This window comes from Temnothorax nylanderi, unplaced genomic scaffold (assembly GCF_030848795.1).
Source record: "Temnothorax nylanderi isolate EJ_2023f unplaced genomic scaffold, tnyl_v1.0 TNYL_tig0018_pilon, whole genome shotgun sequence".
NCBI lineage: Eukaryota > Metazoa > Arthropoda > Insecta > Hymenoptera > Formicidae > Temnothorax > Temnothorax nylanderi.
The window spans coordinates 1,247,490-1,266,229 of record NW_027249080.1 but is presented as its reverse complement, the minus strand read 5'-3'; the positions used below and the strand labels follow the sequence as shown (position 1 = coordinate 1,266,229).

Here is an 18,740-nt window from a genome sequence, read left to right as displayed (position 1 = left end):
ACTCTGACATCGAGGGCATTAATCCACACCGAAATTATCGCCGTAATTATAAGTGATGTAAATGATACGCCGGTCGAAAGTGGTTCGTCTAAGCAGCATCCGGTGGCGAATTGAAACGAGCCGTCTGCGAGTCGCTATGAGAATGAGCGTTAAAGCGTAGTCATGACCATACTGACGTCTCGCTATAATCAAACGCAATTACATCATGTAATTACGTCCAGACGGAGAGTCAGTTCTTCACCCCGTCCGTTCTTCGTGAGAATCTTCCCAGATTTATCGTCGTGCCGCGAATGTCACGATCACGGCATTGTGTCTGAATTGCATAAACGGGTCTGCTTTGTAAGTTTTGGGGATGAATCATTAATTATGTTCGTCAAAGATAAAGATCAAATCATTGAAATAAGGAATTATAATCTTGTGGATTACCTTACTTTATTGTTCTTGCTACTTCACGAAAGAGTTATAACCGATAACACGAAAGAGAGATGCAAATAGCGATAATAAAGATCTCAGAAGAAAAAGATTAGCCTTTCTAAAAATAAAATCTAATTTCTTCCGGTTTTTCGTCTGTGTTTCAGATGTGCGACCGGCGGAAACAGGCCTGGGCCGCCGTTATCATTGGCAACGTGTTGATCTACACCGTTGTTATTGCCAGCCCGATCTATGTTCCTCAATTTCAACCAGGAAGTAAGTACTTTAGATCGCTCTATTATTCGCGGGAAGGATATCAATAGTTTTCTTCCAGATAGCATCGGTGCAGTTGGGAAAGTTTCTCTGTAATACACGGTGTCTAATAATCGTAATTCGCTGATTAAGTTGCCGTTACGTCGTCTTACGGAAATTGCGTGGTACCTCCAGCGTGTCGACCTCCGATTATGAGTAGCTTTAATTAGCTATATAATCGGGAACGTAACCGAATTAACCGACCAAAATAATCTCGCTGCGTTCTTTCAAAATTATGCATGGTCATTGATTGCAGGCGATATTAGACAGTTTAAAGTTGCTAATCCAATTTGCTTATATCGATATTTTGAGATACAAATTTACGTCGCTAATATCTATTTATATCATATTTTCGAACAAAAATCTCACTCAACGTAAGCATTGCAGACCGCAGTGTTTTAATTTGAAAAAAAATATTCTTGCATTTGTTTGGGAATTTCTTATAATATAAAGAAATTATTTTCTATCAACATTTCTAACAGTTTTTCTAGAATTGCAATGCAAACATTTAACAACTTAAAACATCGATCTAGTTGTGACAGGAATCTTAAGTCGATTCCTACAGACCGGCGACATATCTCTGCTCGTCCCGCTGGCTCTTTCACGCTCGTTGCATTTTCCCCGTGTGTCAGCTGAGTAACGGATCGGTACACAAATACCAGTAACCGGCACAGCGAGGTCCGATCTATGCGTGTGCGTAAGCGTTTGCTCTCCGTCGTACAGCGGCATTGAACCTACCTTGAATTCGTGTTCGAACGGAACGTGGGCGGACTGGTCAGTTTTCTGTAGAAGTGGGTCAACCACGGTCATCGAGCCGCGTGACTTACAGTGATTTTTCCGTACCCGTCACCTGCCGATTCCGTCGATTTTCGCGTGATCGTTCCCATTGGGCGGCAGGAATTCGCAAGATAACCGATCATTGTCTTCCATACTTTATTGCTTCCAATTAAAGCACGCATACACACATGCAATACGTATTACAATCAATTCTTATATAAACTTAATTTTACAACGTCATTTTTGCAGCTGCGATAATGCAATTTCATGACAATTGTATGACGGTGATATGGATCGCTTTCACAACGACCGGGTCTTCCTTCTGCGACACTTCCGTGTGATGTTTGTCGCGATCAGATAAAACACTTTCCTACAATGAGCTATGCCGCGAGTGAAATTCTTTGCGCTCGATTGTGTAGGCGTGCACGCGCACGCACACACGCTTACGCACTGCCGTATGGCGTGGTACCGCTTGAAATTCCGCCAGCTATACAAAAGCGTCGTCAACTTTCTTTCATGCTGGTGACTAACTAACGCGTCACTTCCGCCAGCACACATTTTCTACGCGCGGAAAGGTGACTTGGGCGCGCAGGACTTTTTGGACGAGCGAGACTGACCGACTGACCCGGTAACGTCACCGCCTGGGACCGCAAACAATTTTACGGTTGATTTTCACTAGCCACAAAACGTCCGTCAACCCGACAAGCCGGCAAAAGAAAGTAAACAGTCGCGGAAAAACCATGACGCTTTAACGACCCGTCCAGTTTGGAGTACGGAAACTACGGTCAGTCTGGTTGTAACTGTCAACCTTGCTACCACTGATTAATTCGCGCGTTGCCCGATTTGCCGAATTAAAATAAAGCGCAAACCTCAATCAGACATTTAATTTCGTGATAGACATCTCGAATTTCTATTTTATATCGTAACTCTCTATCTTCTCCCTCCGCAGTCTCGTCTAAACTCAACGTACGTAGCGCGCTATTTGACAACGTGAAGGCTCGCGTTCATCATGCTAAGTGATCTGTCACTTTCTTTGGCGCGATATACACAGAGTATACCGGGAATACCGTTCACGCAGGTTTTCCATGTTTATACCGAGAACGCGCCTGGTCCATCCAAGCATCTCGGGTCAAGTATGCTCGTTTAATCATACCAAGCCGGAGCACCCTGGAATGTACATGGCGATTTCGTTGGGCCAAAGACCTCGGGGAGAAAGAGAAAGAGAAAGAGAGAAAGAGAGAGAAAAAAAGAGAGAAAGAGAGAGAAAGAGAGAGAAAGAGGGAGAGAAAGAGAGAGAAAAAAAGTCAGAGGCAAAGCAAGAGATTGTGAGGTGTCTTAGAGGGAAACGGGCTGTTACATTAGGCTATGACTGTGACCCACTTTTGGGTCGGGCAACTAGCTCATACATTGAAACTTAACGGTACCGAGATGCTTCGCCTCGCCTGACATCAATTCGTTCCCCGATATAATGCGGCATACCCCGTGCACGCATTAGCGTTTTACAATCAATCGTTGATATAAAATCGTGATTGCGAGAGAATCCAAGTTGGAGGCCATTCCTAATGAAATTTACGATCCCGTCAGGCTTTTTAAGAGTCAAAGACGACGTTCGTTGCACGCAAATTGCGCGCGAAGACATTTTGCTTGGATCATACTGATGAACTTTACACGTTTTACCTCATTCTTTGAGAAATTGGTTCAATTAAGTCATTACTACAATGTTACTACTATTCTTTGCAATCTTGATACAACAATATTATCTATTTTTATCTGAAAATTCACGTGTTATTTCGGAGCGGAGAGCAAGATTCTTTATCCTCCTCTGACGCGCGCTGCTCTTTCGTGGCTAACTGTATCGCACGACCGTATGAATCATTGTCAAAGCAGACTTCTGTCATTCCGTTATACGCCTCTGATATTCTCGACTTTTTAAATTTGACGTGACATCTGTTTGTTTATCCACTTTCCGTTCGGTCGACGCACAATGCACTAAAGACCCAGAAAAGATTCCTGTTATCCGATTAATGCACATGATCTTTAATTTTTTTACCGAAGGCAACAACTGTTTTAAGATCCGATACGTTCAACAGATGATATTGGTAAACTTATAACGAGTTCGATAAATATTGTCAACAAGCTAATAACTTCTGTATTAATATATCACAGTTATCACTTTACTCGTCCGCCTGACATTGTCGCTTGTCATAATCTCGCTGCACCAGAGCTATCCATCATACTTTCAATGTATTTTCTTTTCGTGATTCAGTTTCGCAATTATGCGCCGTTTACGCTGTCCTGCGTATCCCATCACCCATGGTTTAGGGATCGCAGTTGAACGGTCGGCAAGATCATTATAAGAGAGAATTATAAGCAGATACGTCGACGATACGAGAGCGAAGTGTTACGGGCGGGAATGTGGAACGTACATCGTGAATGAACAGTTATAGACACCGGGTGAAGGTTGATATACACTTCGGAGGAGATCAGAGAACACGGAAGCGTTTATCTAACCACCGTTGACGACCATTCAGGGGGGAAAGGGGGAATTCCATCTCGAGGCATCACTTCGCAACGTTTTATTTCACGGGAGTTTTTCTCCTCGCGGTAAAGGAGTCTTTACTTTCGCATTAACGTGTGAGATAATCTCCCGAATGGAAGAATCCTGTCTATCGCCTGAGAGAATCGCGTATCGTCGTGAGGTATCGCGACGGCAAGTTCCGGCGAATTATCTTTACGAGGCATTATATGAGAGAGAAGAATATTGTGTAAAAAGATATTAATACAATTTCTAACACATAAATCAAGAATTAAGTGCCGATGGCGTTGTAGAAACAACGTCAACATATAAAAAATAATATAAATAACATTTTTAAAGGGACGTGTTTAAAAAAAGAAGACATTCAGGTTTTGGTCGGAAATCGACTTGTCACTGATAAATGTAATGATGGCTGTTCCTTCGTTCTTGCAGGCACGGGAAGAAACATCAGACACTTGCCCTGCGTGTCACGCAGAAGCGGTGAGACCGGTGTGTGCATGTTCGCGTTTACCTGTGCGAAGGCTAATGGCACGCATCTTGGCACCTGCATCGATCGCTTCTACTTCGGTAGCTGCTGCAAGATTGACGACGAGCCGGACATCTTCCCGCAGGACAATAGCATCGACGACGGTCCGTCGCCACCAAGGCCGTTCATCACGACCCACAGGCCTATCGGGAGCAGCGGCATACCGGAGTACTTCGCGAGGCCCAAGCCGACCGATGAAAAGAAACCAGTCGTGGCTTCGCAAATCACGGCAAGTAGACGATCGCTAATGAAGCAGCGAGTCGGCTTAGCACGTTTCGCCATGCGTCAGTAGAAATGAGCGTGTGTGACAGCTTGAAGTTCCTAGAGACGCGGTTCGATGGGATCGAAGTAACGTCCTTTGCAATTATTACTCTGTCAAATCATCCGCAGCGAACTTGGTATTTCATAAAGCAGATGTGTACTGATAAAAAAATGACTCAAGTTCCTTTTTGATTTAAGATAGTACGTGATTACGGTAATTTCATTTCATCTCTCGTAAATTTTAATTTCAGGAAAAGAAATAAGTTTTTACACAGCAGTAAGTAATGGTAAAAAGTGAAGTAGCTTGGATTATGATACGCGAGAAAGACCGAGACAAGATTTTTTCTCAGTTCTTTTAGATATGTTATAATAACTTTCTCTGCGTGAGATCATCGAGAAGTAGGCACAGTAACTCGCGTGATCTCACAATTGATTTATAGATTAAAGAAAGAAAGTTGCTCGTTAAAGCTTAATGATCAGCATGTAATGTGTGTAAGAATATAACACGCGGAAATCTTGCAATTTTTTGAATACACATTTTGTGAACTGGTATATTAAACCAAATCTGGCCGAATAAAAATGTTTATTTTTATTAACGTTCAAAATTCATATATGTGATAATCTTTATTTAAATAATGTATTTTTTAATAATATATGCCGCATTCTATATCACAATACATAAAATTTTAATTTCCTTTATGGAAAACGACTGCAAATGGATTAATTTTTTATTTAATAAATTAATTAAAAATAATTTAATTCTATTAATCAGACCACCTTGCTTTTAGAAGATTAATTTATCGAATCATATTGCGTCTACATTAATAATTAATTTCATAATTTCATAATTTTATAGACAACATCTGCATTCTTGAATACGCAAAGCACGCAAACTTCGGCAAATACGATGAGAGACACCACGAAGTTCGTGACAAAGAAGCCAACAATCACGACGATAGAAACGACCACGCAGACTACTCGCCTCTCGACATTCCAAACCGTGCAAAACGCTGCCGGACCTAGCACGGAAGCCTTGTTAAAGAAAACCAACAGTACTGTAAATATTCTGTCAAGTATATCACCAAGTACATCGAGACAACCTACGAAACCGTCCACTTTGGCCTCTACCTTACGACCCAGCACCGTGAATGTAACAAAACTGACGACCATCACGACATCTTCGAAAACGACTACGAAGAAACCTGTTGTTGTTTCCACGACAACAGCGCAGAGACCAACAGTGCAGACATCCCAGAAACCACTTTCCTCGACTACTCGTAGGCCGATTATTCAATACGAATCGACCACGACTACGATAAAGAACGTTCTCGCGACCACCACGCAGAAAGTGGTGCCTTCGACAAGATTCCCACCGAGAAATACAACGTCGGTCAAACCGTTGACTCAGACGACCACGAGAAAGCCTAGCACTAAGAGGCCTAGCACTGTTACCACCACCGTGACAGCGAAACGTCCAGTGGTGACTACGAAGAAACCCAGTACATTGACGAAGAGACCGTCAAGCTCTTCGAAGCCTCTCACGAATTCTAGCTTTGGCACGACTTTGCCGGTAACGACCAGGCCTTACTCAACCTCCGGATCGTTCAGCAGCATTGGATCTTCCAGCATAGTCAATCGAGCAACGGAGAGTACTTTAGCCTCCACTGGGATTAGACCGTCGACTGCAACGACGGCAGTTACGAGCTCGAGCAGTCAGAAGACCACCATTACGACGAAGAGTCCGGATCAGAAAGTGTCTATCACAAAAACGACGACACCGAAGACAACCTCGAAAACAACAACGAAGTCATCGACAATCAGGACAACCACCCCTAGATCAACAACGGCTAGAACAACGATCACGAAATCGACCACGACTAAACCATCGTCGTTGACCACGACGAGATTGAAACCCACTAAGATCACTAGTACAACAACGAAGACCACCAAACCCGAATACACCACCATCACGACAACCACGGAGAGAACGAGACCGTTGACGTCAACTGTCAGTTCAACGGTTGAAGTTACGAAACCAAAACCCAGCACTACAAAACCAACTCCTTTGACGAAGGTTCCTGTAAACACGTCCAGCATTGTGGAGGTCACCACAAGTATCTCGAGTTCAATATCCACGTTTACCGTTAGAAACGAGAGCATCTCGACCCACGTACCTCCGACGAAGGGTCAGAATGTTAATCACACCCTTGAGGAGATCCCGTTGACTACATATTCGCCCGGACTAGTGACGTGGAGCTCCAACTCCGATGAAGTTTCGACTAAGGCGTCCAATGAAACATCTTCGTCAACGTCAACTTCAACGATAGCTACATCATCAGGTGAATAAAATATTATCAAATTTCTTTCCTATCTTCTATATCAGAATATTATAAATCACTTGTAATATCATTATCAATATCTCCTTTTACCTATAATATGAAATTAATTGTGATATTAATCAAAACATGTTAATTTTTTGAACGTTGGTTCTCACCACATTGAAAGCAAGAAAATCTTGAATTTTTAACTATTAATATCATCGATCTGAAACGAAAAGCGAAAGCAAAAGACATTGAATTTATACAGTAATCAAAGGCTTTCGCTATTCCCAGCGTTTTGATGCATGCTGCGTGCCGTACTATACAACGTGGATCGCTATCATGATTTCCTACTGACGGCAAGGGCGTCACGTTACACAGTGAATGTCTGTTTTCTTCGATTTCACTGGTTAGCATACAGACGCAGAACGAATAAGATTGCTAATCACGTTTCTGATAATTCCTCGAAGGGTCGATCGATGCCGACGAAGGGAGCATATATAAAATTCGCGACTGCCTATTGCCAAGTGTAAAGGGACTTAATATTCTATGAAAATTCATTTTACTGAGTAAAGAGAATCAAATACGAACTAAAATAACTTTTTCGAGTATTATAAGGCTTAGAAAATCAAGATTAGATTCACAATTTATGAAGTTTATTTTAAATATAAAATTATATCTATAAAGAACTTTTCCTCTTTATATTTCTCCGTTCTTTGCCTTTTGCAATATTTATTTATAATCCATACGAATAAACCGGGCTAACTAAGAACCAGCGCGCGGTAAATGATGCGCGAAAGTTTTTTATTTATATTTTTATTTTACATATTTTTATTTTTATTTATTTATAAGTTTACATCTTTCTATTTCACATTTTAATATCATGCTCACGATTCAAAAAAATATTTCCTTCTGTTTCCAAAGTATACGTTTATTTTAATAAGATTTTAATAAGATTTTAATAAGATTCGACACAATTATTTCGATTGAATATTGCATGCCAAGCTCAAGAGGACGTCACACCTCTTTAACCGATATAATTGCATCTTGATTACATGTAGCGCAAAAGTGAGTTACGCCGAGCTATATAAGTAGGTAATCCGTCCCGCGTTATGCGTTCATTCGACAAACGGTTACTTTATTCTACCAGAATGAGCCGAACTTATCGTGGATGCGAGCCAAGGTCGATCCTCGGACCCTAGAAAAGATAATCGTGTAGAAACGCTATGTGGATCATGCCGTTGCTCCAATAGCACTTTGATACATCGTCGGGATAGAATGTCGTAACGGTTCACAAACCGGCCATCCCGGGCTCTCCGCCGACGCAATTACGGTCATCTCTCCCTTACTCTAGTATCTCTATCTGTCTCGTCGTGCGAGCAAGACTTGGAATTATCTTCCAATAACTATGATTCGCCTCGCAAGAGAAAAAAACGGAACGAATTCGCTCTTCTCTCGACCACCCTAAATTAAAGAATCAAACCGGTTCGCGCAGCCTCGAATTAGCATAATATATCTGTCCGAAACTAACTAACATTTTCTGAGAAACGCAGGTCCACGAACTTGAAGAAAAAATTCTCCTGATTTTTTTCTTTTCGATACATGTTCAAAGGAGTATCCTGCTGGATGAGCTTTTATCCAATTTTGATAATTTAGTCTCGAATTATACCTAATGCGATAAGTTATCTATTTCTGGTTCCCCTGGAAAAGAATCATAGCTCTCTAGTTCATAAATTTGCAATTAATTAAAATTTAATTAGGTTTGGTACTTATTACGTTTGTTCGCTTCGCAGAGCAAGCGGAAACTGATTGGTCGCCGATAACGACTCCGGATGGTTGGATAATGATTCAGTCGCCCACCACCGAAATGTTACCGCAGACTCAAGAGTCGACGACCGAACCGGTTGCGGAATCCACTATACAGTCTTTGACTTCTGGTAAGGTATATTAATTGTAGCCTTTGGAAACACTCCGTGGTTCGCGAGTTTGCTCGCGATCGAAGAACTTTCAAGAGTTGGCAAACGTAATCATGCAAACGAGCAACAACTTGGAAGGAATATCTTCTAAGAAGTCAGAAATACAGAAATCAACTGGAAGTTCTCAATAAATTTGAGTGTTGCAACAACACTCTGTTTCAGAATTTCCTTCTATTGAAGCTTCTTGCAATAGTACGCAATTTCAATTTTATACGAATTTTTTATAGACAATTATGTGGCTCTTTTTTTCACGCGGTATGTAACAATGCTTGATTAACTAGTATCCTTCGGATTTTCAGCCAAACCGATAACAGAGAGCACTATCATCCCCGACACCACGAAGACACCGACGGTGATCACTTTGCTGTCAACGATCGCCAGCGTTACGATCGACTCGGAACTTCCGGTACCGATGGAGACCCTCAATATGTCAGACTACAAACAAGGTTAATACCTAAATGCTGAATGAATTACGGTGTAATATTACGACGAGAGCGTGCATGAATAAAAGAAATTAGATCGTTCCCAGACTGGGTGACCGGAACGAATCGTTACTCGACTAGAACTAGTCTCGGGACTAAAAACAAAATGACGGGTGAAATGCGGAACTGGATTCGGGTCACTGTCGGAATTCACGTTATTCCATTCGATTTTGCTCCAGTTAAATCCTGAAGATGAATCCAACTTCTGGTCGCACAGCGACGCTTTCATCTTCTCCTCGCGGTAATATTAAACTTCTCGTTTGATAAGGCAGACATCTCTATTAATTCTAGCGCAGAAATCGCACGTGTACATTTTACAAGCAAAAGACAATTGTGACAAGAAAAAGATTTATATGTCCGTGTAGAATTTCGCGATTTTCTTGCAAAATATTTTCACATCGTAGCATCTGTTAAGTTTTTGCAATTTTCAGTTATCGAGACAGTTCCAGTCTTCTGCACATTTTTTATAATTTAAATAAATCAATTTTTAAAACCACCACATAATTTTCTGCTTATATTTTGTTTAAATAATTATTATCGCATTGCGTGTGATTACTTACAATATAGCAAACACTATAATTTGTGGATTAACGACCACTTTATATGCCATTATCTAAGCTGCCATCATCTAAGTTGCATAATCAATAGTACAACTTAATTTAAATAATGGTAGTATAGTCATAAATTTTAACGCCAGTAATTTCCCGTAATCAATACGATGCGCGCCGAGTGTCGCACACAAGTAAGCAGGCAATATTGTCGATACAAAAATTCTAATTTCGCCTACGGGCAGACAAAAGAATTATGTGAGCGACGCATCCGCGCAACGGTACCGGTTCATCCAGTCGAACAAACGCAGCGCGTCCGTTCTCCAACATGACCGTCCAATTGGGACTGATGCGATTTAACTCGACAATGTTTATTCTTGCAGTGTGCGGACGAAGACTGTTCCCGGAGCCCAAGATCGTCGGTGGTGACCGAAGCTCCTTCGGAAAATGGCCTTGGCAGGTGAGCATCGAAATAATTATTGAAATTTCTATTTACGCAGATCGCTCTACCGATTCGTTTGCCACGTTGTCATTTTATTTGCTCACCTTGTCTAAATAGTTGTGTATTATCCAGTTCTTTTGGAATGCTTATCCGTCACGTTTTATTTAAATCAAATCTGATGATTACTTGAAAGTAATTAATGTTAGATCTGTTATTTAAAAAATTATTTAAAAAGAAGTATAGTAAAATTTGATTTTTGTAAGACTATCACAAATAAAAATTTATCGTCACTCAATCCATCGTCTGGTAAACGAACACAATTGCAATAATAAATTATTTTAAATATGAAGGAAGACATGATCGTGATGACGGTCTTTCACGTTAACGACAACAGTCATTTTATTACGTACTAGAGATAATGCGTACATAGATCGATCGTCGTACGATGCGACGTACGGCGATTGATTTCCTCACGTGGCGGATTTCCTTGCAGATCTCATTACGTCAATGGCGATCGCAGACGTATCTACACAAATGTGGCGCGGCATTGTTAAACGAGAACTGGGCTATTACCGCGGCGCACTGCGTCGAAAGGTAAGTGTTTGCCATGGCTGCGACACTCATAATCAAGTTGTCTCCCACTCGCACGATCATCTCAACCCATCCGCGGCGTTCTTTAACGTTGCAGCGCGAAGCCTGTCCTCGTGACAACACGCACGCGCTTATGATATTCCCGCGCGATGAAAAGAGATTATCTCCGCCTGTATAAATATTTTCTCATCTAGTATATTTGAGAAGCGACCAAGACCATCGCGTGGATGGTCGTCCTAAAGCATCATAAGAAGTTTCACACATGTTACTCTTAGAAAAATCAGAATTCCGAGATTTTTTCTGAATTTTACTATTCATATTGTCATCATTGCGTTCCAATGTCTTTGCCAGAATTCTTTTTAACTTTTTAACACTAAACTTTTTTAACATTCTTAGTGATACAGTATTATTTGAGACGTAACGGAAGATTGTCACTAATCAAATAATTTTGTTTCCGGATGGAATTTTCCGTCAAGTTAAAACACTGATATATATTTTGCAGCGTACCACCTAGCGACCTATTGTTAAGGATCGGCGAACACGATTTGTCGAACGAAGACGAGCCGTACGGATATCAAGAGAGAAGAGTACAAATTGTGGCGAGCCACCCACAATTTGATGCGCGTACCTTCGAGTACGATCTCGCTCTATTGCGATTCTACGAGCCTCTTCTGCCGTTCCAACCAAACGTTCTGCCGATTTGCCTGCCCGACGACGATGAAACCTACGTTGGTCGTACCGCCTACGTTACTGGCTGGGGCAGACTTTACGACGGTATTAAAATGCAGATTCATAATTAATTAAAGAATCAACAACAACACGACTTGCATTTTATATTCTCGTAATTAATCTGACACGCGTTAATCAGTACTAAAATTGTAGACGATTTTAACGAAGTACTGTTATTAAAATTATCGTGCGGATGCTTGAGAATATTTTTATCTATCTTTGCAGAGGGGCCACTACCATCCGTGTTACAGGAGGTTGCAGTACCGGTTATCAATAATAGCGTATGCGAAGCGATGTACAGAAACGCGGGTTACATCGAGCACATTCCGCACATATTTATCTGCGCCGGTTGGAGAAACGGCGGGTTCGACTCTTGCGAGGTCAGTTCTCGTTTCTTGCTTTAACTCAAGTTTAAATCAAGAAAATCGTCGTTTGCTCTCTCTCTCTCTCGTTTAAATTCTTCAAGATTTAGAATAATTAAATAAGTACTGCTACTGAGATATAATTTATATATTTCGCTACGGGTAATTCTGACGGTCACATATTGCTATGTCAAAGTAAAAATATTTTTAAATATCTCTAGAAGATTGAAACGCCTTTTACAACTTTAAACATTATAGTTATCTAGGAATTCATTATTGTCGATATTGTACATAATATATTCTAACTTGTCACTTTTTCTACTCTCGTCAGGGTGATAGCGGCGGTCCGATGGTCATCCAAAGAGCGCGAGACAAGCGATGGGTCCTTGCCGGGATCATCAGCTGGGGAATTGGTTGCGCCGCGCCCAATCAGCCCGGCGTTTACACGCGTATCTCGGAGTTTCGCGAATGGATCAATCAGATCCTGCAATTCTGAGCGTCTCGGCGAAAGAGCGTGCTCCGCGCTCGAAATTCGCGCTTTCACGTCGCGTCGACTCCTACGGACGTTTGTAACGATCGCCAAGCGGACGGACGGCACCATCTGCCGGAGCTGTGAGCCAAGTGCAATTTAGTAGAAAAAAAAAAGTAAAAGATCCCAGCGGGGATTCACAGAGATCTGTGCGCGTGTTGCGAACTTGGACGACATGTGGAGCCACTGATTCGGTTTTCGCGTGTGAAGCCGCGACGTATGTACACGCGATTTCCCGGGCAAATCCAACGTGTTACAACGATACGGTAAAGGGACAAAGGGCGGTATCGTTTTGCGATATCGGAGACACTGTGAATATCAGTGATAAGCACATCGGATTTTGTGACAAAGGATCGAAATTTTCGATCAACTTAGATTCATTTATCTACACTCGATTTAAAATAGTTAATTCCAGGACACGGAATCACTTTTTTAAAGTAAATTATTCTTTTAGATATCTACAAATGCTGTTCAGCACTAATTTTTTAAGTTTTCTCCTTTTACCAAACATATATTGATTATTTCTTTCTAATGTGCTCAGTTTGCTCAAAGCCTGATTTATTAAATGCATATAAAAATGCATGTGATTACGCTAATTAATAAATTTAAAAAGAAACTATTGGATATGTTACTAATTTAATAATAGACAAAAATACGCTAATTTGTGTGTTGAATCTCAGCTACAACTCAATCACGCACACATTTTCGAAAATAATTTTTAATTTCAAATTCAAATAAATTAAAATAATCTAAATTAAAACACAATATATTTAATTTAATATATAAGTTTAGCAAAAAAATTATTTAATTCGTTTTGGATCGAAATTTGTATTCGATGTCCACAAAAATGTTTGTAATTTAATATTTTATATATCTTCTCATCTACCATTTAAAGCGATCGTGAAGCTACTGTGATTCAGAATTTACATATTTTCTAGATATGTATTTATACATAAAAAAATATAGTAGAATAAGTTTTTGAATCACAGTCTGCGCAAAAAGTGTTTACGTAAATGTCGTTACGCGGTATAACAAACATTCTTTGGTATCACCAACAAATATTTGAAGCGAAAACATAAACACCGTCATGGATATATGTGACTTGTAAAAATCCATATTTTTTATAACTTTGCCTATCGATGAAAAAAAAGTATCAAACTCTTCATCAGCTCTCTAAATATTTTTTAGACACAAAAATTGCGTGATTTACGTAGATCCGCCGTATACAGGAATATTTAAATTTCTCTGTCTATATATTTATAAATTCAAATATGCAATATAGCCGAGCGCAGAATGAACAAGTATTCCAAAATCACTGCATCAAAGAAAGATCGTTTCCAAACTTCTCAGATTATGTAAAATTGTCGATTATTTTAAAAGATAAAAACCGGATAAAATAAATAATGGATATGCATGACGTATATGCATCATTTGTTAATTGTTTATGGAACAATTTATTATCAATATCTTGCGATAATCAAATTGCAACTGTCAGTGGGATTTAATATTCTATGCCGACGTCAATCACATGCAGTTCCGCTCGTTATAAATTTACATAGTAATTCCCAGCGAATTCCAATGGGAATTTCAGTACATTCTTCGAAACTCATGAATATCCAGTTATCCCGACTGATCCTGGGAAGAAACGAAGGGAAATCGCCCGACATAAATTCTCTTCCTTTCTATGACGAGCACTTCACTTCGTACTTACTTGAGTATAGTCTCAAGTGAAAACGAATTGACGATGCGCTAATGGTAAAAACGTGCTCATTAATCTCAATGGCTCGTTTGTGAGCCGTCTCAAGCGACTCATTACATACATTTTAATCTAGAGAATAGATTTTACGTAAATTGTGAGTTGAATTAGATCGAATCGAAAGAATCAGGCAGACAAATGCACTAGTACCGTATACATGTATCGAGATACATGTACCGAGATATTATTTAATTTAATTTATAAAAAAAATCTATATCTATAAATGCATAGATTATATTATATATACATATGTACGACACGCGTGCGTGTATGCGTGTAATTTAATCGCGCACGTGTTTCAGATGGGATTTATGAAGAGATATTTTCTGTACCGTGCTTTTTAACGACATTTGCCAGAGCGCCTTAATTATTCAGAAACACCTCGCGCGATTATGTCAACAATTTAATGCGGTTCTACATGTCCGATTACTCAAATACATATCACGTGCCGCTTTCTCGTTATCGCGTAGGGAACGTTTCCTGTTAATTAAAGGTATCGACAAATGTCGCAGCGCGAGGTAACTGCAATCGGAATAACGTGATTCCGTTGTAAGTATATATGTAAATATTCGGTATCGATCGGATTGTGGCGCGGTACGCGCGGCAGGTTCTCACACCTACACCCACTTTTCATCTCTCGTCGCCACATCCGTTTCTGTACTTATCAGACGTGCATTAAAAAGCGATCGTTCGCATCCGTAAAAAAAAAAAACTACCGAGCTGTCTGGATTATGCCCCTACCATCCCCTTTTTTTCCCTCTCTTTTGTGTGTGCCGCGTGCATTATATTCCTCTCTTACGTCATCGCCAGGGCATCCCCACGTTGCATTACGAACCATTGCGTGGGCGTTTGATATTTCCGCACTGAGGAAGCTCATGATTTTGAATTGCGCCCACGCGTCGCAAACGCCCACCTCTCGGGCTGAGCGCCAGCGCAAACGGGGGACAGACGAGGGGTAGAATTTTGCGAAATTGAGTTCGCCGCTTTAATGAGCGGCACTCGATAAACTTCTAACGAGGTGAGATCGCAATACGACGCCGCGAGTGTTTGACGTGAAAACTTTGACATTGTTAAAATTTATATTATACGAAAATTCGAGATATTCGTTTACCTACCTCCCTTTCGCGTTGAGATACAACGACACTTTTCCTTATTAGATTGCTGCAAAGCTCTGTCAAGACAAGAAAAATCGAAGCCAAAATTAAAATTCACAACCAGGATGAATTAAATTTATATATATTCTATAGATATAAAAATGCTATAGTATACTAGATCAAGCTACAAATAAAAACGTCTACACAGAAAGCAAGAATTTTCACATAACAGATTCGACTTACATCTTTATTCGTAGTGTTTCTCACGCTGGATATTAGAGTGCTAAATGCATGCACCGCACGGAGTTAGCATCCTTGGCGGCCATAAATTTTCCCCGATGCTAACGGTATATTGCCAATCGTTAAAGATCGAGCTCGTGTCCGGAAGAATTGGCTTTCCTCCTCGTGTAAAAGATATCGGCCGATCAGCCGTGAAGCATTTCTCAGATACAGTTAAAATTCGATAGACTAGTCTCAGAGCATCTAACCGCTATCGTTGCTTTGTCTAGACAAATGCATTTAGCAAGCAATTATGGCAGATACCGATTACGATATACATTCATACGATATACATTGTCGTTATAGCTGTATTTCACACGTCGCTGGTGCCCGTATGATTGTGAAACCGATTTCAAATTAAATGTAGCAGAACAAACTCGAATTCCTCGATTCGTGAGATTCGTTCGCGAGAATGTAAATATACGAGAGAAAATTTTGCAGCGGCGAAAATCTGTTCTAAGCACTTTATCCCATGGAGCTAAAAATTAAAGTACACAAGGTAAAAAAAACATTTTTTCGTCTCTTTTTACGTCATTTTCTTGTTGAGAGTATATGTCAAGAGAGTTAATAATGCCATAAAATATGTATTCGAATATCACTCTAGTGGATAAATGTACAAAGAAAAATTCTTTCATAATTACAAACGAAAATACGCGACATTATTCAAACCCATCCGTCTTTTCATTGCATATGAAATTATCACGTAGAAAGATGTCGTAGAGAGTTAAATTGTAATTGAAAATTGTAAAAAGAACTTGCTCTTTCAAGTAGACTTTAATATAGTTTTAATTCGCAAGTTTGCTGTAAGGAAAATTCGTTACACAGAATTTGTAGAACAGTAAAAAGTGCATATTTCTAGTACACTCTGTATATATAGCTACGATGGACGCGAAATAACAAAGCGAACAAGCAGCATTAATGAGAATCGAGATTGAAAAGCTTGTTGTTTTACTCAACGCAAACAGAAGAGAAAGAGAGAGAAAAGTTCCATTGTAACTCTCAGGCTCTAACAATAAGTAAAAAGAGATTCTTTCTATATTATTTCTCTCACTACATTTGCCATAGTAATGAGTTTCAGACAGAGTTATGACCGATTTACCAGTGCATTTCTCGATGCAAAAAGCTCGATTTATTTATAAATATCCATAGGTAAGACCTTTCGCGTCTGTTAATTAATATCGATCATTAATCGTAACTGCCACAGAGAAAAATTGCTGACAAAAATATTTTTTCTACTTTAATAATATGTTTTAATTTGTTAATTAAAATGTTTGTTATTTAAATAATAATTGTCATAAAATTTTTGGAAATTTCTAATTAAAGCAAAATGTAACAATCAGAAAATTTTATAATTGTAAAAGAAACTTTCGTTTTATTATTTGCCATTATGAGAAATTTCCACAGGAATAAATAACCACACGCTTTGTATTCTCCGATCAAAAGTACGAAATGGCCTAGATGTGTAAAAAGAAGAAGAGAGAATCGCGGTTTTTAAATTATATATATCTAATGAGGTAAACACGACACAATCGTCGCAAAGCGATTTATGCGGCAGTACAATTCTTTCGGAATGTAACTCTCTCTCTTCTCCTTTCTCGTGATTTCATTGGCACGCTCTGACTCGAGTGCACGGCAAAATAAGCTTGTTAAAATAATGTTTGCGCTCGAAAGCGATTTATGTGAACAACTTTTTCCCGGCACAATGTCGTAATGGAATCCAACCATCCATGTTGCTCGAGACTGATGGATGCGTCAATTGAATTTATTAGGATTTTTTTTTCGAGATCCGTTATATACGTCTTACACTCGCGCAAAGAAAATGTCAATTTCTAAACACATTGCTGTAAGTTTCTTTTGACATCCAATTTTTTTTACTCGCAATGATGAGTGTTCCGCGTTTATCAATCTACACTTATTACTTTTCTCTCCACGCTCTCTCATGTCCTTTTTAGATTCGGAGCTTCCGGAATGCTGCCTTCATTCCATCTATACTTGTCACTTCCGGCTTTAACGCTCATAATTATTGGTTCTACACGGAAAATAAGTAAGTTATTATGATTACTGAATTAACTAACGCGCACTGATATCGCCAGATATGCCTAGTCACACAACACAACCTAAACTGGTGAATAGCCTCGAATCTAGATAAGCGTTTGATATTGGTATTGAAAAATTGAAGAGTAAATATCTGAAAATAGGTCAATGTCTGTAATAATTAAACTTGGCATTAACAAACTTGCTTTAAAAAATAAGGATTATCTCCGGGTGTTACTAAACTACAACGTTCTTGAAAAGCTCTTCAAACTTATCTTCATCTTACTTTGTTACTTTTAATTTTGGATACGTTAAACATCTTTCAAACTTGTGATAAAAGATACTTGTTATAATTACATGGGTACTTGGAATCTCTTTTAGAATCTTTACAAGAAACGTTAGCGCTCGTTAATATAATAACATACTACAGGCTATACTCCTCGATATTCCTACAAATTTATCGGTGAAATTTGTTCGGAAATACCGTGATGAATAAATTAAAGGAGCTTTTTGCATATATATATATTAATATTAGTACATTATTGTACTGCGTCATAGGCAAGGTCAAACAATGCTTCTCAACATTGTCGGGGGTCGAGATAATTTTGCAATACAGAGTCTCACTTGGCACTCGACGATCGGAAGGTAATTATCTGACGCACGAGGGCGAACGCGAGATTTTCCCCGATTATTATGGCCGATGTTAAACTACTGAAAATGTCACAGGCGTGACGGGCCCGGTGGATGGATGTTACTGGATCGGGTTAAGTGGCTTTG

General features: G+C 39.6%; 1 protein-coding gene across 1 annotated transcript; it reads left to right on the top strand.

Moving 5' to 3' along the window:
• Positions 1-578: 578 nt before the first annotated feature.
• On the top strand, positions 579-14,221 carry Np (serine protease notopleural). The gene is made up of 10 exons (XM_071699417.1): positions 579-687; positions 4,469-4,791; positions 5,680-7,162; positions 8,935-9,078; positions 9,417-9,563; positions 10,531-10,607; positions 11,083-11,183; positions 11,683-11,954; positions 12,135-12,289; positions 12,603-14,221. Exons 1-10 carry the CDS (start codon positions 579-581, stop codon positions 12,765-12,767), a joined length of 2,976 nt encoding a protein of 991 aa, XP_071555518.1. The 3' UTR covers positions 12,768-14,221.
• The last annotated feature ends 4,519 nt before the right edge of the window (positions 14,222-18,740 follow it).

What these genes read in the sequence shown, in the direction of transcription:
- Np (XM_071699417.1), top strand. Translation starts at nt 579, where the DNA reads ATGTGCGACCGGCGGAAACAGGCCTGGGCCGCCGTTATCATTGGCAAC. An exon ending in TATGTCAGACTACAAACAAG is followed by an intron (nt 9,564 to 10,530) that starts GTTAATACCTAA and finishes TTATTCTTGCAG; the next exon opens with TGTGCGGACGAAGACTGTTC. An exon ending in CTGGGGCAGACTTTACGACG is followed by an intron (nt 11,955 to 12,134) that starts GTATTAAAATGC and finishes CTATCTTTGCAG; the next exon opens with AGGGGCCACTACCATCCGTG.